The sequence below is a fragment of the Nipponia nippon genome, unplaced genomic scaffold (genome assembly GCF_047370975.1).
Source record: "Nipponia nippon isolate SJK-2023a ecotype South Korea unplaced genomic scaffold, ASM4737097v1 scaffold_6, whole genome shotgun sequence".
Classification (NCBI taxonomy): Eukaryota; Metazoa; Chordata; class Aves; order Pelecaniformes; family Threskiornithidae; genus Nipponia; species Nipponia nippon.
The window spans coordinates 18,944,849-18,964,824 of record NW_028262380.1 but is presented as its reverse complement, the minus strand read 5'-3'; the positions used below and the strand labels follow the sequence as shown (position 1 = coordinate 18,964,824).

Sequence of the window (19,976 nt, the reverse complement as noted above, 5' to 3'; positions counted from 1 at the left end):
TGAATATTGCTTGTTCTTTATTCTTGTATTGTGCTTTAGTTTTCATTTTATGTTGACTATTGCACTATTGTTTACTGTATTTTGTGGTGAAATACAGGATTTGTTTCTGAGGAGACTTTGATACTTTAAGTTAAAGAGTACTGTTGAATAGCTATGCTATATACATATTTCTCCCCTTGAAATTTCATTAAAGCATGTAAGACAATTGACTCATAACAATAAACTTATTAGGCAAGTATAACAGAGAAATCTATTCAAAAGAGAAAGAAAATGTTAGAAATAAACCATTTTCCTTGTTAATCTGGAACTCAGGAGACTCCCATGTAATTCCTTATTTGGCCACAGAAGAACTATGCATAGTGTTTTGGTTTTCCAAACAGAGCTGAGGAACATTCTCAATGCAGGATGAGGATACATTCGGACAGGTTACAATAATGTGCCCCCCAGGTCTGATAAATAGAGACTGTTAATACTGATCTCATTTGCATTTTATTTACCGTTCATCTGTAATTTATTGTATTACATTTGTCTGCTAAATTGTTTATGTGTATTTTCTGATTAGGAGGTAAAGTTATACAATTTCGGGCTGTGTTTGTCAAGAATAGACCATGAGTACCTAACCTCTGTGATGGAAGCCTTGGCACTATGACTCTAATAAGCCTCATCTCTAGACATATATCTAGTGTCCAGTGATACTGTTACTGCACACAGTCCAATCTATACACTTGCTTCTTGTACTGAGGTTCCAAAGTTTGTATTTTCTGTGAGCTGCAAGTTAGATCTTGTATAACTTCCCTAAACAATCCACAAAGATTTCCTATTGGTATTATGCTGTATACATTTGAGAATATTGCAAGGTTTTTTCCTGATGTTATTTGCAAAATACAAAAAGTTTTGGAAACATGTTTTTTTCTAAATTTGTGACCGTGACCACTTTTGTCTAGCATGAGGTAAATACAGGAAATAAAGTTCTTGTTCTGAATGCCAAACCATTTTCAATTTTTGCAGCAAAGCTCTAAACCCAGTCAAAAAGAAATTTAAGGGATTTTGTTACTCCCCTCCACTTTTTATTCTGATTATAATGAAACCACAAACTGCTTTCAGAATGTTACACAGTTCAACCTCAGCTGGTATAAATTTTTATAGTCCTAACAAAGGCCATGGAATTACAGTCATTTACATCGACAGTCTTCCTGTTTCTTGCACTGTACTCTTACAAGGTACAGAAATCATATTCAAATCATTCATGAAGTAGAGGTAATAAATTTTAAAGCAGCTAGTGATTTGCCTCAAATCACAGAGTGAGTCAGCAATAGAGTTGGGAGTAAGGCGTTCTAGACAAGCTCTCTTCTTGAGTTATTAAACCATATATCGTGGGAGAAACAGAAGGGGTTACATTCAAGTGTTACAACAGCTGTAGGTGCTATTCCTATGTGAAGCGTACCATGGAGTGAAGCGTATAACATAATGTTTCTTTTGTAAATGAAATAATTCTACTGCCTTTATGGAGCTGAGTAACAAAATGCTGTATTACCCTAACACATTTTGAAAGATCTTGAATCTCTTTTCAGGTTAACTATAATTTCTGCTTATTTACTTTGTGATGTAATCATTGGAACGAAATACCCCTGTTTATAAAATGTGACAGAGTATATTATATGTGGGATGTTACAAGTAGAATAAAAAATATCCTCCATTAAAAAATGTGGTTGGGTATTATATTTGCTAAAAGATATGATACATTTTATGTTTCTTTCCTTATAACTAAACCCAGGTATAATGGAGTAGGGTTTTGGTTTGTTTTTTTTTTCATTCCAGTAGAGAATGTTGCTCTAAAACTACTTACATGAGTGTTAAATGCTTGTAGTTGGAAAGCTCTTTTGGAACAAGGGTAAACTGATTTCCATCCAAATAGCTAAAATAGAAAAATAAAACATAGAGCATTATTTTTTCCTTGAAACAGTAGCATCTTCATCCACTAATCTTAGAATCCAACAGTAAAGTTAATAACAAATGAATAAATAGTATTTCTGTTTTATAAGAAACCTTGCTTACAAATTTTGGTTTTTAGAGATGCAACTGAGGACCTGTAGTCTAAGATCCAAATGCTATTGTATCAGATATTACGAATATTATGAAGTAACAGTAATAACAACCAACTCTTACATAATACTTTCTATTATTTCATAAAGATTTTGCAAAATGAGGTCTTTATCGTCTCCATTTCACACACACCTACAGGTGAAAAGTAAATCTGACTTCTGCAAGTCACATTAAGTGTGGATTTTGAGCTATTGTAAATAGAAACAGACCTTGACATTGCAGAGGTAGTCCTTTACAGTAAAAACAACAAGGGCTGGTCTCAGCTCCAACAGCATTTGTCATGCCTGCAGTTCAGGTCACCTTCCCTAATTTCTCCCTGTATATCTCATGATATATCAGGCATGGCATACTACAAGCCTGTTCCTATGGAGTACGTTAGAGACTAAAGACACTAATCAATTACCCTTCACTAGAAAAGTCAGATTTTTTTTTTCCTCTTTGCAGGTTTACAGCTCCTGTATTATATTGCTTGCTCTTCTTCCATGCTCATAATTCTCAATAACAGACTTGTTCATCCTCAGAGTTAACAGGTGCAGAGCCATCAAACTGTATCGGCACCTGAGTTACAGGCAAAGGAAGGTAACAAGCCTTGCCTAAAAAGCTTCCAGTGTGCAGCCAGTCAGTACGAAGTGCAAGTGGAGGGGCTCTTCATGTAACCAGGGGAAATAGTTTAGAGATGATAAGAAGTGCTGAATTTACCTGATTCTCTGAAATGGAGCAGACAGTGGCAGGAAGATTAAAGGTCTTTAGTTTCTCAACTGGGGCAAATGACTTGCTGATGGTGGTATTATGGTGGTATTACTTGTGTCTCCTGGAACCCAAGTAAAAACTACACCCTCATTATCCCTATACAAAGAAGATATTTTAGCCATCCAAATACTTGGAACACACTTGAGTTAAGAGCAGCCCCTGATAGAGACATTCTTAGATTAATTTTGAGCTTAATGTCTTTAAGTATGCTGCAGCATCTGTGGAAACTTTTGTCTTGACTAAATGGATGGGCTGAAACACAGTTAAACTTAACAAAATAACTATTTAGATCTAATCAAAAAGCTTTTTTTTTTTTTTTCTTTCGTCTTCTTCTTCTTCCCTTGGACCATATCTTCCTTAGGGCTGCTTCCCAAATCCAAAATATGTGTCTCAACAAGTTTTATGCTTACACTATCTTAATGGCATTACATAAAAGGTGGTGAATGGAGCATGGGATCATATACGTAATTACTAAAAAAGAAACCAACAACATTTAAACTTTTTGAAGGAGTATGTATTCTGAGAAAATTCTTTTATCGAAGGATAAATTAGGATATATTGCTTTAGCTTCATTAGAACTGAAGTACTACAAGTATCCACTTGGCTGTTAAAAATTCCTCCTTGTTCAAATGAAGCAACTATTAAGATATTTCATAAAACACATGAAGAGTTTATCTTGGAAGGGTTATACATGCTAGAAGAATCAATCAGTATGCAACTGCTAACAGAAGCCACCTCCATTATCCTTTTGAAATGATGCTAAATTGCATGCTTAGACACTAATTAAAGCATACAAAATTGTACACAAATGAGTTTTCAGTCACAGTCAGGGTTCCACTTGCACTTCCAAAAGTATCTTTCTTTAGCTGCTTAATTTTACATTGCATTGATGCCCTTACATTGTCAAATTGTATTTATTAGGCCCGACTATATTTAAGTCATCTTTGAGAAAAAAAAACAACACCAAAACCTAATGAAATGTTATAGGTTTATATAGCTGTGTGCTAATTTGAGCTCTTAATAATTTCTCTTCCTTAATGACTAAAGCTTTTGGATACTATTGAGCACCAAACTAGTGGTGGACATTTCTGAATCTTCTGTATAATACCAAATGGTAAAACAATAAACTGTTTTAGTGGCTTAAGATGCAGATTTATGATGTCTTCTGAAAAAGCACTACATTAATCAGTTATTATGAAGCATTAGTAATTTAATATTAAATATTTGCCATGTGTAACACAAACCTAACTTTTTTTCTTGTCAATAATTTCTATTTCTTTCAATCTTGCGACCTATCTGATCAAGATTCAAAACAGATGAATAACCCAATTTTTAGGTTTATATTGTTTCTTCATAATGCATAAAAATTGACTCATCTAGTCTTATGAGTAGCTTATTCAGTTATTATCTTCAAACAATACGTGAGGTAGCAAGCTCTTTTTTATACCAATGTTACTGTCCATCTGCATATTCAGATTGTATCTTTTCATAAAAAGCAAGCTTAACCATTTTTCTCATATAAAAATGTATCAAGAGATTAATAAAATATCCCAGATTGTATAAGACTGCCTATATGAAAAGTAAGACTTTCTACTAAAACCAGTCTTTTTGAAATATCACAAAACCATATTTATTATGAAAATATGCAAACACATTAACAAATGATTGTTTTCTTTTTGCTTTTTCATGTAATTGAACTTCTTCATTCCTTCCCAAACAGTGACCATAGATTAACCAGATTCACTGTTGCCCATAATTTAACCCACTGTAATATGATATCCACGTTCAGTTATATGAGGGTTCAGTGTTGGGGATATAAATTCTGAGAGTTGTTTACAATTTTATACACATATATTTTTAAAGCTTTTCAGTAACAGATAGTTCTTAGGGTGTTTTGGGACTTACAGAGCATTCCTAATTCAAACTTAACCTCAAATTTCTCAAGATACTGTGCAAGTCTTTATATCTATGAAGTGGTATATTAATAAATTTCAATTGATCTACTGAATTCAATTCTTCATTGTCTCCTCCCCTCATCCTTGAGCCTGACAATATCAATCTGACATTGATTTTCATAAAAGGGAAAAAAGTGTGCCACTTACAGTTCAGTTACATCTTTTGGGATGCCTTTAGGCAAAGCTTTTAGGCCTTTGTTGCTGCAGCGAACTACTGTGTCTAGACAAGTACATTCTGCAGGACAGCGGGACAGTGGAGAGCAGCTATTGTCATCATTTCCTGATTAATAAAAACAAACAGATGCTAAGCTTCCTATACAAATGTCACTTCAGTATTGGCAATAATATCCCACCCAGAATTCCCATAAACAAACATGATATTTCTACATTATGGTATCTCTAGGGAGGGAAAACTTTAAGTCATCTCTACACTATTGCTCCAAGAATTTACATTTCAAGTAATGCTTTATGTAGTACAATGCTGTTTTACTAGGAAAAATACTATTATATGGAAAAAAAGCTCATTAAAGAAAGAACAAAACTTAAAATGAAAGATAATAAAGCAAAATATATGTTGATTTTAAAAATTAACAAATTATTAAAAATAAACAGAGTCCCTTTAAAGACACGTTACAGACTTGAAAACTGACAAACTAATAATGCAGTAAATGGAAGCATGTATGAGAGAGATGCAAGATAGCAGCCATCTGTTTTTTAAGTGTGGAGGGGAATTCTGACATTCAGGAAGTCACAAACTAAGCAAAATGGCATGTTATTTGATCAAGTAATCTGAAAGAGCACTTGATTCAACCATCAGCATTTGAAAATATTCTCATCTGAACTACAACATTTGATCAATTTATTTAATTTTTATATTATCTCTAAATTATGATTTACAGTCTTGAACATAGGCAAGAAAAACTTTTGAAAACATATATACAATAGCCGTGTGCTTGCTGATCATTCAAAAATGGGTGGAAGATTTTTAAATTGATGTAGAAACTCAGCATGAAGCACAGATGATCTTTGGGACTAGTGCACTTTGGGATCTATGGGAATAATGCAGCTACATATATGAAAGCTGAAATTATTAAAAGTTCAAATATGAATTTTCTTACCATCATCGCATGTAAAATCCTGAATTGCCACATCCTGGATAGGAATCTCTTTGAGGAAGTAGGGTTTTTGGCAGCGAGGGTTCCCCGTCACAATGCGTTTCTTCCTTAGCCAGTCTCCAAGCCACGCGAGATGGCAGTTGCAGTTGAAGGGATTGGCCAAGAGGTTTCTGAGAACCACAGGGAAGTTTACTTCGCATGACACCATTTTTTCATTTTAAGTATTCTATCTCTATTTTCAAAAAGCTAAGCTTAAATATCATTATTTAAACAATACTATGTACAAACCATAGGTGAAAGCTGTAATTTAGGCCCTGTGTGGTGAATCTTGATATGACTCGTTTAGAAATAATTTAAAACTGTCAAAGACCTGACTTGTTGTCAAGCCACTCTGTACTGATAATGCAATAATTTCATATAGAGATGAAGGCTGATTACTTTACATTATTAGCTTTAACCTGACAACAGCTATTCCATTAATTTGTCATCTCAAGATTTCCATCTTTTATTTGCTCCAGAGAATAAGTTTCCTATCTGAAGTGACAGCTAAGTTGATTACATGCCAGTTATAAAAATGAATTTACTTCTAGAAGTCTCACTACTTTTGGCATCTCCTTACTTCAGCACAAACCTATCGACAATTCCATTATTTATAAACATGCCATCCTTAATATTCACAAATTAGTCACTTGGTGGAAAGTGTCACTTTTTATGTAAAAAGGGGATTAAGTACTTTCCTGAATGATGCTACCTACAAAAAGCAGTTCTTCAATAAACCTGAGTGGCAGCTTTGCTCACCGTTTTTCCTTCCCTTAAATTACATCACATTTAAATAAAAAAGGGATGCTTCTATTTATAGAAAACGAGACTGAAGCTTCATTATAAAACATCTATGAATTAAGATTCTCAGTAGGCAGAGGGAATTTAAGATAATAATCGGATGGCACACTGCAGAAAGACAGACAACACGGTGATTCGAGCAGCTGCGATCGTGCAATGCCTACCCAAAATGTGGGTTTCTACCCTGGCTCAGATCAGTGGGCTTCTGCGAAGAGGGAGAACAGGACACTTTTCCTGCCTTCTCAGGCACTTCTGGAAACCAGTCTAATGCTTCAGCATACTCTTCATGCATCCAACATGGTCCAGAAAATAAACTTGCTCAAAAATCCCTCTATGAACTCTTTTTTCCTTAACTTTAGCTCACGCTATGAAATTACACAGTAAGCCATTAACAGAAATGTCCCCAAAATGTTAGAGGTTTAAACTTGGGTAAGTAAAAACAGGAACATGACTTACAACGTAGAGAGCGAATGCAGGGTATCGAAGGAGCCGGGTGCCACAGTGGTGATCTGGTTGTCATACAGCGAGAGCAGGCGGACTGAGCTCAGGCCCGTGAAGCTGTCATTTCCCACACAGCTCACGCGGTTGCTCCTCAGCATCCTGAGAAAGGAAAGATCAGCATTTCTTAGCTTAGCCTGAGCAGGGGCTGGAGCTGAAGTGGTGTTCTGAGCAGGAGCCAAGAGGTATGACTCCCAAAGGACTGCTACCGGTGGAGGAACCACAAGCGCAGTGACCCCTGTGCCGCCTGTCACCTCACTGAAGGGACTGAGTGCAGTGTGCGTGCAGGGGACTGGAAAACAGAAGGGTGGGTGGGTAGGTTTCACAGAGGCAAGGGGTGTTTCCCCTAAGATTTGTGGGTTTTTTTTCTTTTAATACCAGAATCAGTAATTGTGAGTTTGTTAATTGACAATAAATTAAATGGATTGAAATTCCCCAAATCAGAGATACACAGCAGTCCCCTCTTCATGCTTCCAAGCCTAATGACTCCAGAACTGCTATTTACATGGAGCAGAAGGTTGTACTGGCTGATCTCCTCCTGAGGCCCCTTCAACTTGAATTTTCTCAGGATAAATTCTAGAAACCATTTCTAAATTTTCAAGAGTTTCGATTAAATGAAATCAGGTTACCCCAACTCCTCCTCAGCATGACTCTAAGATTTAGTAAAAATTTCAGAATACTAAGCAAGAAACACCTATTCTAAAATCTCTCATATTTCTGTAAATCACATGAGCTTCAAAGTTTGCTGTTTTCCTACCTGTCCATCAATAAAGGAATATTTTTTCCCCACACTCCTGTCTAAGAACAGCTGCTTCTAACAATTTTAGCAGCTTTAAATGATAGGCCCGATTTATTAAAAATACCTAATGTCTATGGGCAGCTGAAGCCCCAAAGACCATTTAATCTTGGCTCTGCTCTGCTGATCAGAAGGACAGGCTCTCTGAAGAAGGCCAAGAAGCTGTGGATTGTATAAACATCTTTTTTTGAGTGGAAAGAGCTAAACTGCCTTCATGGAAAGAATTAAATGAGTTCAAGCTATAGTGCTTTTACTCCTCCCTTCACTGTTGAAATGACATTAAAATTACTTAGGAGAGAATCATTTCCCACATTTCAATATCCACCAGAATCATTTTTTCCTCTAGCAAAATTCCCACTAATAGTTGAGCTGAATTGAATCAGACTCCATTGCGTAAAATGTGTAATTCCCATGCAAAATTCTGTTACTTTGAGGCAGATGATTATTCCCATTTCCATTTCTGCAGTTGGATGTTTACCCATTCTCAACCGCTTCATCATTTTAGAGGACTCATAATTTCTGCAGTCAAGTAAGCACAACGAAGAATTTCAGCTACACTGTAGCCATAATTAATAACTAATGAATTAATGAATAATGTATGATAACTTCCTGTAAAATAGGGACAAAAACTAAGATATGCTCGAATAATCCATAGCTAATCTTCCAAGAGCAAAGTTATTAGGACAGATAGAATATTACTTTAAAAATTACCTGGCAGAAAGGAAGAATAAAAACACCCAAATAATTACACTTACAGTGTTTTGAGACTTTCTAGTCCTTTGAACATTTTGTGTCGAACACTTTCCAAGCGGTTGCTAGTGAGCAATAGTTCATTCACACCAGAGGCTCCATCAAATGCTCCTTCTTCGATATCGGTAATCTTGTTATTGCTCAGGTTTCTATTACACATTAACAGAAACAGAGAAAAACATGTTTTCTGTTATAAATACCCTAAATTAACTGTTAAATGCCGCAGACTGCATAGATTTCAAGATACTGAGTTATTGTGTAAAAGCAATAAATATATTGTTCAACTTTTAACCAAAAAAAGCAAAATTCAATGCCCTGCTAACTAAAGAAGTAAAGATTTTTAAAGCAATCTTTGGAAGATGCTTTTAAATAATGGCAATTACCCAGTCCATGTTGCTGCCATAAAAGAACATCTTTCCATGATTGTGAATGTTATCAGTGACTGTATATTTTTTTCACGTCTCCAGTCCTTGTAGCATTATTAGACGAATTAATAACAAAATGATACTGTATGAGTACCAGCACAACTAACCACTCTGATTTCTTTATTTCATCTCAGTAGACATAAATATAAGAAAACAGTATAAACAGCAACATATGTAAACGGAATGTGTGAATGTAAATAGTAAATGAAATGTTAATCATTTATGACATTAGTTAAAAAGGAGGTTTTATAAGCATGATAGTTCATTTATCTGCAATTTGCATGCAAAGCAGATCAAAATGTGGGAAAATGACCTAAAATACTGCCAAAATATTTAGTGTTTATGGTTTTTAGTTGAAATATGGAAATTACATCCCAAATGGGTAGTATCTGTACTATATATACAAAAGCATACATACTCAACAACATGCATTTTCTTAAAGATTTTTCATGTTATTCTTGCCTCCTTTGTTTGTTTCATATAATTATACATATTACAGAAGGACATATCTACACACTAAACTGTTACAATACACTAATGATTTTTACAAAGCTCTTAAAAATGCTCTGAGACAACGTAAAATGAAGTGAAGCTAAAATGTTTTATTTGATGGAATTAATGGTGTTGGGAAGAAAATCAAACATTATTTGATGCAACTTCTAGAACAGCATTTTAATTGTTCAAATCAAGAAAGACACTGTTAGAACAAAAATTCATACACTTCCCAGAATGAACTGGTGCCATTATCTCAGACTTAGAAAGCAAGGAGTTGTGGCTTAATCTTGAGTGCTGACTACTCATCTCTAGCCTAGCTGTAATTTAACATACACCCTGCCTGTGATGAAGGATACAATCATCGCTTTCATTTAGTTTCACAGTGGAGCTGTTCAGTTTCCTGTAAGGTGCTGCACAAGACTGGAAGCAAGAAACTCATTATTTCTCATCTCAGCTGGCTTATCCATGTCAAGCTCTTAGCTTCCTAAAAATCTTATTTGTTCCCGGTGTAACACGGATAATACTTCACAGGGATATTTTAAGGATTAATGCTGCATAGCTAATCAATGACGCAGTGCATACACGTGCTTTATTACTGATGAACCATCAAATCAATTAAACATTCAGGCCCCAATTTTTCAATGTCATCTGTGCAGAAAGACCTTTGCTCCTATTCGAACCTCCAGAAGAAATACGAGCTCCACAAAAACACAGAATTCACTTGTATTGGTGTCTCTGTAACATCACCACCTCACTGCTTTCCAGTCATGCTTAACCAGTCACTATTATTCTCTAAACTGAAGAATGTTGTAACAACTGATAACTATATTAGGAAGTTATGGAGCAGTATTATTAAAAATGTTAACTTTTTATTAACATTTTCTCAATTTTGTTCCTCCTCAGTTATCCAGGTTTCAAAGCTCTTGGGAGTTCCAGCAGACAGCTACACTAAGACTGATTAATATTCTTCCTTTTCTTTCTTTTGTCTTTAACACCTCCTCAACTAAAAAGCAGAAAACTAGCTTTAGATGACATTAAATGTTTACTAAGCTACCTTTATAGCCTGAAAATATGTAATTACTGACAGCATATTCTCTTTTCCCCGTTTTTCTTAAATATGAAGAACTGATATATGTGTGTGCGTGTGTGTGTGCTTGTGTATGTATGCCACATCAAGTATTTTATTTATTATAGAGGCACTCTGTAGCTGTAAAAAGTGCTAATCTGAGATCCTTGAGGAATGAAGAAAACTGGGTATCTACTGTATAGCACCAGAACACTGCTGTGCCAGACATTCCCACATTCTTTTTTTAAGTATCTCAGCCCAGTCCAAAGTGGCAAGGTGTACTCAAGTGGATAGGTCAAAAGCAAAGTTGTTTTTTGGTTTTTTTATCTTTGTCTACTAACTAAAAAAATCAGTAATAAGTATTTAACTAATTGTGATCATGACAGCTGCCAGCAAGGATCTGGATAAGGCTAACAATAGTTTAAGTAATACTATTGCTTCCCTTGAGATTTTGGTCACTGGTAACCTAGACTGACCTTTTACAAATGGTAGCAACTTGGTGACTACATTCAAAAAGCAGTGCATCTTCTTCATTAGCCTGATCTATTTGTACTTGCATTTTTCATCATTTACTGTTTATGTTTGGAATTAATCCTGAAAAGATTGAGCACAGTCACTAAGTCTAACTAAATGATCTACCCTCAAATATGTCTTTTATATAAGCGAAAGAAAAAGTTTTTATAGATTTATCTTTAGTAACAACTGCAACTGGTAAGATTATAAACTCCTCTTAGAACATGAACTGTGAACACGGTCTTACATGGATGAGCTATCAAACCATTTTTTTCTCAGTCATTTGATTTTGATATTCCTCTCATCTAATGACAGTTTAATGAAGCACAGAATCAAAAGCATGTCTTGAATGAGCTGAAAGAGGCAAAATTGCCTGGTTAGGCAGTAGTACAGGAAGTTACAGAAGATTACTGGAACCTTTTTTGAGTAGCTTATACTGTGAGCTCCCTGCGGTGGCTGCATAACAGACCCGCTGGCTGGACACTGCAGTGAAGGTGCTGGAGCTATACACCATGAGAAGTTGTTACTGGCAGTGCCTAGTCCCATCGAGAAGAGCTGCCAACTCTGTTTCACCTCAGTGATTAATTTCAGCCCATTCTTGATTTTTTCATTAGAATATACTGAATCTTTTATAGATAAGAACTAGGAAAGGTGGAGAAACACAGCAAGGAGCTAATGTGCTATCTGAACAGACAAGGTCACTGAAGTTGCACTTACATTTTGCGCAGCTGAGGAAGTTTCTTAAAGATTCCTGTAGCTTCCAGGACTGAAAATTCGTTGTTATTTAGTCGCCTACAAGGAACGACATAAATTTCAGAAAGAAATATTGAGGCATTAGTACACAATGTTCCACACCAAGTAAGCTTTTCAGACTGGTTTAACTGAATAGCTGGTATTCAATTGCTAGCTGAAGAACAATTCTGTATATACTGACATTTCTAATTCTGGTGGTTCCTGTGAATGAACATTCTCATTAGTTAAACTTAGGCATACATAAGACATATAGAATCAAAACCAGATCACAAAATATCATACAACTAAAACTGCAGAGAAATATAAGACGACGTTTTTAATTTTTCTTTTAAAGGAAGAAAACCAAAAAATGTAACTAAGGAAGGATTCCATGGCAACTTATAAATAAAAATCTTTAAGAAGTACATATAAAGCACTGAAGATTAGTTTACTGTTCTTTAAAGGATATCAGGTGGGGTCTGCCAGACATCTGGAGGTGCTCACAGAACACTATTTACAAGAATGAAATAATTACTTTATGCTCAATGCTTCTTTTGAATAGGAACTGAAACATACTGCATAGGTCTTCCCAAGAATTTAAAAACACTTCTCTGACCATGGTTTATCGTCAGACTACTACAACTAACACACATAAAATGCATGTGACAGCATTAAATACTGCTTTGTAACAGTACAAAAAGGTATACAATGAGCAATAAATACCAGCTGGATACTGATCTTTCCTGCTCCGGTATCAAGGCTATTCCAGCATAGTATATGCTTTAGCAGCTGCTAGGTTAGGGGACCATCTATATTTCAAAAAATATTTGCACTGACCCAGTATTCCCTATTTCCTCTCTTGAAAAGAAAACGGAAATTATGAGTCTTAGATTCTTTATATGTTTCAATGGAGTCATCATATTAAGGAAGGGGATATGTCCAGCTTTTATTTAGAGATCTTAAATAGGAAGGAAAAGAGATGATTGACAAGATCACTGTGAAATGAAATTCAGCATAATTCTAAATCCGGAATGCTTTTCAGAATTGCCTTATTGCAAGACAAGATTAAAAAAACCCTAGAAAATAAAAGAAAGCTGGTCATTCATCCTTCCTTCCTGCTTATTCTCAATGATAGCCAGAAGGGAAATTAAGGCTGTAAATCTGAAGGTATGGCTGTATAATAGTTTCAGCACGGAACCAAACTGAGAGAAGACAGGAAGAGTGTTTTGGATATACACGGAACAATTGTAAACTACACTGAAATACAAGGAACATGAATTTCAAAAGATGCTACCACCTCTGAAAATCAGCTGGATAACTTAATGTGATTTTTAGTGGGACCATATAAAATTAATTTTTTCACAGTGCCAATTAACAAAGTTACATCATCATTATAAACAGTCTCTTTTTCCCTGTCCATCAACAACGGAAACACCAAGTGTTCTATAAATGCTGACATTTAAAAATATTTTTCAAATGCTATATCATCTAGTAGAATGACTTGTTTGTGAAAACTTTTATTGAGTCTAATAATTCTTTCTTGCTGTGCTCTACTGCAAATATTTCTAACCCTATTGAAAGGGACAATTTGATCCTTTCTGCTTTGCAACAGCCTTTTACATATTAAAAATAATTTACTTTGTCTCTCCCTCAAGTTTTCTTCACACAAATGCATTCAATCTTTCCAGTTTTTCCTCAGAAGTCATCTTTTCTAGATGATTCTTGTTCTCCTTGAAATTTTTTCCAAGTGATCCATATCCATCTTGAAAAGTGAAGTCCTTGACACATTAATCCAACTGATATTTTACCATTGTAATGTACAGTGAAACAATTATTTCATATAACTTACATGCCACACTCCTGTACATACACCCCAAAATGAAATTTGTAGCAGTGCCCAATGGCACTCCATCTTTAATATGTATGATAACACCCCCATAGCCTTTTCTCTTGAACGACTTGCTGGTTAGTCCTCAATCTTGTATTTGTGGTGCTAATTAGTTCTACCTAATGTCACGTGTAGAATTTGAATATTTATTTTACTTAAACTAGTCTTAGTCTACTATCAATATTGTGGAACAATTTTAAGAATTTTCCATGTGTTTTGAAGATTTTCAGTGTTTGAGAAGTTTCTCCATACTTCTCTATGATGAAAAAGAAGCATGGGTTGAATGACTGTATTGTGTTTGGTTAAAACTGTAGCATAAATCATATCTTCTCTCTAACTTTGTGTATATGGTGATATCACAAATCATGCATCATCACTGAGGGCAGATCCACAAATAAAGGGACATCAAGAGTCACAAATTGTGGGTTTGTGGTCAGAGAAATGACCACATGGATCACATGGCATTTCTATGGCTGGAGATTGCTGGCTGTAGATCCGGAACTGTTAAATAAATGTGCAAGAAGTTTTCATTCTATTGTCATGGTAAATGATACCACACACAGAGTAATCAAAATTATTACAGATGACTGGAAAATTAACAGATGTGGTGGTATCTTCCTTCTAGATCTTAATATCATTATTTTTTTAGCCCAGTGCTCTTCACTGGTAAAGACAATAATGATAGTTGTTACTTGTCAATCACTGGATCATGAAGAGGATCTTAAAAATACTTGTATCTGGTTTATTCAAAGAAAAGTACTGAAATGTCATTCTCAAAACAAAAAAGTAAACAAAGAAGCATTTGATGATGACGTCTAAATATCTTGTTTCTCTGTTTTATTTAATGCTTTTTCCTGTTTTATTAACACAACGGGTAAGATATTTGTATGCTTTGGTACAATAGCTGAACCTTCCTGGAAGGCTATGTACTGCGGCGATATTCATGCTCTTGAAAACTATCTTGTTAGGATCTGGTATTGTATCAGTTGTTGTAAAATCATTAAAAAAATTGAACATCTACGACTGAAATTGTTTTTATTTAGTGTTCCTCCTGGGGACTCTGGTTTGAGTGATTTATCAAATGCTTTCTGAATTTTTGTATGTATTAGAATGCTACCTGAAAAATAATTTATTTCTGGGGTACATTTCCAGGTTTGTACTTTATCTCAAGTACTTCAATGGCAGATTAGACAGATCTTTCACAGGTTTTCTGGAAGACTGTGAGCAAGCGACAAAATAGAAACAGTTAGAACAGCACTTGGCTCATTTATAAATTTTTTCGCTTTTTACAATTAAGTATCTGTCTTGAACTATATTATTATTTTCAGATTTTTTTAAAAACAACTACTCCGAAGAAATAGTTTTTTTGATGTGATATTATTACTGTTGCAATCTACACAATCAATACTCTTTTCCTCACTTTTGATCTTAATTTCCAAGCTGAGTCTCAGCTCCAAACAACACCCTGCAGAAAATAATCTAGCCTTCCTCATCACTGTTATAGAAGCATCAATGCCATTTGACTCTAACAAGTATCTTTATCTCAAATTTGGTGGGTAAAAGAAAAGAAAGGCTAACTAGCTGCTCTTCTTGTATATGCTAGTAAAAGTTGTGAACTGGAAATCACAGAGTGGCCCTAGAACTAAACTGGGAAGTCCCAAGAGAAGCAACAAAGGCAGTGCATCAAAGACCAGGAATAACAGGAGGCAAGAAGAGAAAGAGCTGTAACTTTTGCATCAGTGAGGCAAATACCAGAAGAGTGTATTTAGCTAGAGCAATTGGATTTTTAGAGGAAGTAAAAAAATGCAGAAATAATTCCTCTATCCCCTCTAGAATACTTGCAAGGCTGTTGAAATTTTTATTACATCTAAAGACTTCAAGAACAATCTGTACAGCTTATCAAAAAGAAGGTTGAATAGTGACTTTGCTACAGTTTAAGACCATCTTACTTGGATGAACTGCTGGATAGAAAAGGGCTCTTTAACGGCAAAAAATATAAAAGAAGCAATGACAGAAACTGAAGAGAGGCGTATTCCACCTGGAAGTAAAAGTTGCAATTTTAAAAGTTTTTAACAGAAGTGAAGGAAAATTATTAACTTCTATAACACTCTCAGGGAAGTGGTGGATTTTTGATCCACTGATACCTTCAAACAAGACTGGATGTTTTCTGAAAGAAGTGCTGTAACCAAACATGAATTATGTTTTAGTCAAACACAATTTTTTTTTGACTGAAATTTGAGAATTTAGGATACACAGCAGATGAGGCTTGATGATTTAATTGTTTCCTCTGAATTTAATATGTATGAATCATAATTATAGAAAGAAAACACTTGACAGTTTATCTTCCACATGTAAATAAATGAATGTGAAAAACAACAATTAAAATACTAAATTAAGATTATTATTTCTTCAGAGCATAGAAAATTAAACATGAATCCTGCTAAGAATCAAGACAATGCATGCTTGTCACTTCAACAACTTCATTTCTCATCTCTTGGTTCAGTAACTATGATTTTTATAACCATTACTTTATTATCTCCTCCTACACTTTAACCTGTTACCCATTCCATTAGCTTTTATTCTTCAAGTAATTTTATCTCAAAATATTATAGTATAGTATATACATTATATTCATTTGGTAAGTATTTTGTCTTCTTGTGGACCTTCCTCCATACTAAGATCTTTATTTTTCCCTCTTTTTTGGTTCTTCACCCTCTATATTGTATCCCTAGCAAATCCTATATGAAAGAAAAAAAAAAAAAAGTATTTCTCTACTGAAATCTATCTCCCTTTACCCAAGAATGTGTATCAATTTTTTCTTCTCTGGCACTACTTTATGAACAGTGCATCAACAGCGTGAACATGGCCAAAGGCTGAGCTTTTCCCACATATTCCCGCACTTTTTCAATTGAATTTGCCATCATTCTGGGCACAACTAGAATCACCACTCAGATTTGCAATTAGAACATCACTAAGTTCAACTCCTCCCAGCTCAAAGACAGATAAAAGTCTCCATCTCTATTTACACAACATTTCAGTTTCAAACTCCTTTTCCTGACCAGATATTCAAAATCCTTAACTGTGGCCTCATTATTTCATACCTTCACTGCTGTACTGTTGCTTTGATGCCAGCTGGAGATTGATTATCTTTTAAGAGATGTACCATGCTGTTGCTCATCTTACCCCTGTGGGTCACAACTTGATCACAGTACTCCTATCTCCACATCTCTGTCCCCACTCTACTACATCAAATCAAAGTCCCTCTCTTTTGCTGCTCAGCATTCTTCCTTGTTCTTTACACTGAATCTCCTAGGAAAAACAGCTATTTCCTCCTGCCTTTGCTCTGCCAGTGATGGCCACTTTTGTCTCCTGCCTTTCTGCTGATCCTTCAAGCATCTCTGCCTTCCCTTTCATACTATGCTTTGCACGTGGGAAAACCTTGTAAAGCTGTCTTAATTTCATCTTTCAATCCCTCCTTGAAGACCACTTCAGTTGTAATGCCTACAAATCATTCCCATATGGCACTTATTAGGCAAGTAATAATCTGTGACTTCTTTTTTGCTCATCTCTGTTCATTATATTATTATCTCATCTTCTTAACCTAACTCTGTCTTGTTTGTCTGCTTTATCTTCCTCTGGTCTCCTGCCTGACACACATAATGTGTGCTTTGCACAAGAAGAATCAGCTCCATTTTATTAAACACCTAGGTAGCACTTTTTAAGACAGACCCGTGGTTATTGGATGTCCTACTTGCTCTTGTAATTAAAATAAAAAGCAAAATAAACCCCAGTATCTTTCAAAAAATCCAAGTGGGTAGCTCAGGTACTGGGGAACTAGAAACATAGAATAGCTACCTCATTTATTTATCATAAGTTTTTAAGGCTACATGGTACTGAAATGATGCATAAATAATTTTTATTAATATCTAGTTCTTTGAAGTGCACACAGAGGTTACATTTAATTTTTCTTGTTCAAAAAAGTACAGCTGTGGTTTTATACTTGAAAATTTTAGTTAAATTTTTCCATAAGCAAATAAGGCTTTATTATGGGTTCAACTTACAACTCTGCTGTGTACTGGGGGATGTGATCAGGAATTTTGTTGAGTTTCTGATTGGAGCAGTCCACTGTGGTCCCTTCGCAGCGACATTTCTCAGGGCAAGCCAAATCCGCAAAGCAGTCTCCACTTAATTTGGATCTGTAATCTTCAGTGCCTGTGGAAGAGTCAAGTCAAAATACAGATACTGAGTCAATAAAGTATAAGATTTGCTTCTTGTGAGAAGGTTGAAAAGATGTCTGCAATGCAGATAACGGGTGGGTAACTTGGGAAATGTATGATAAACTTTGTGATATTGAACAGACACAAGGGCTTCAAGAGAGGGTTAAATATAGGGGCTTAAGATATGCTGGAAAAAGAAACTGTGACCAACTTCACATAACAGGATAACATTAACTTGAGCTTTTCACAGCTGTACTTTCTGCTGATTATGTTGTCAGCCAATCTAGCCTTGTTTATAGGTAATCACACAAATGCCACTGATTCTTTTAGAATTTATTTTCTTTCTCTCTATCAAGAATAAATAGATCCTGAATGCCACCTTTTCTCTTTCTCTTGTTACAAATTTGTATTGTTGACTGGACTTCATTAACCTCTGTGATTTTTTTTTAATAGTCCTGATACTCCACATCATCTCAAACATGTAAGATTGAAAGCCCTGTTTTCAGCTTTAATTTAAAAAATGTGTGATCCTGACTTAAGCCTCAGCAGCTTGCCATGCTGTAGAAAGCTGCGTGACGTTCCATGGTGCTTGACAGAACCATGTTTTACTCATACCTCACAACCACATGGTTAGATCAAGCACAACAGAAAATCTCGCTACATTATCAAAACTGCATCCATTAGGCCAAGGATAAAAGCAAGGGAAAAGAGGAAGGAGTAGGTATAAGTTACAGAAGCATTTGAAGTTTAATACTTGCTTACATGACATGGCATTCTTATTACTGAATGTCCAGTGCCACAGTAACAGTATTACTGTCACAGATTAAATAAAAAGTACAAAAAAAAATGAACCATGTTTAAAGTTTCCTCCACCATTTCCCAGAGTCAGTCAAAGAAAACGTCCTAAACATATCAGGAGAAAACATCCAGTAAGGAACTGAGGGTGGGTGACAAAGAAAACAAAGAGAAGCTGAAAGGACCTGTGGGTTCTTCTTGGACAAAGGTGAAAAGACTGAGACTAGTAGAAGGTGCATCGGGGCTGGGAGGTACATTGTGATTAAGCTCAGACACTGAACTTTACTTACAGCCAAAATGGTGAACTCCTGCAAAAGTAAAGATAGCCAAGAAGGAAAGAAAGACAGAGTAATCCCAATTAAGACAAAAACATGAACTAAGCTCTCATGTTCTCTACTCAACTTTAGTTTGATTAGAAGATTTTGCTAAGGGGTATCGTCTTCGGCAGAGAGAAAGAATAATTCATTTTAAGTGGCATTAAAAAATGAAGAAAAGATTGGGGTTAATTGCAGATTTCATATAGGATGATAATGCCTCCCCATGCATTATTCTTCACTATTTTGAATGTATTCAAAAGCTGCTCCCTTGAACATGTATACATGCTATGCCACTTAAAACCTTAATAAACCAAAGAAACATAGGAGAAACAGATTCCTCAGGGAAGGAAAACAAACAAACAAACAAACAAACAACAGTCATCACATATTATGTCATATAGCATTTGTAAATGTCTAAATAACACATATGATATAACTACATGGAATATTTCTATGAGCTAGCAGACAAACGATATTTTTTCAAATTAATGATTTAATACTTGTATAACCTTTAGTCTTCCAAATGACTATAATGAAATTCTACTGACTTCCTTGTGTCTGCAGAGCAAGATCTCCCAATGACATATTTAAAACAAATATAAAAAAATATTGAAGTTTTTAAAGAAATGCTAACATTTTTACAGTATTTACTTAAACATAAAGAAGTGGTTTTGGCACTTCTAAATACCCAATAAGCAAGGCTACAAATACACTTTTTTTT

General features: G+C 35.1%; 1 protein-coding gene across 3 annotated transcripts in view; it reads right to left on the bottom strand.

Annotated features, from left to right (window-relative positions):
- SLIT2 (slit guidance ligand 2) overlaps nt 1–19,976 on the bottom strand; it is a 273,898-nt gene that overhangs the window by 49,088 nt on the left and 204,834 nt on the right. For all 3 annotated transcript variants that reach the window (XM_087736513.1, XM_087736514.1, XM_087736515.1), the window contains exons 15-21: nt 17,988–18,138; nt 12,024–12,098; nt 8,813–8,956; nt 7,220–7,363; nt 5,927–6,093; nt 4,956–5,088; nt 1,847–1,915 (exon numbers count right to left, since the gene is read on the bottom strand). In XM_087736513.1, coding sequence (XP_087592639.1) covers nt 1,847–1,915; nt 4,956–5,088; nt 5,927–6,093; nt 7,220–7,363; nt 8,813–8,956; nt 12,024–12,098; nt 17,988–18,138 — 883 coding nt within the window. The remainder of the gene's footprint in view (nt 1–1,846; nt 1,916–4,955; nt 5,089–5,926; nt 6,094–7,219; nt 7,364–8,812; nt 8,957–12,023; nt 12,099–17,987; nt 18,139–19,976) is intronic.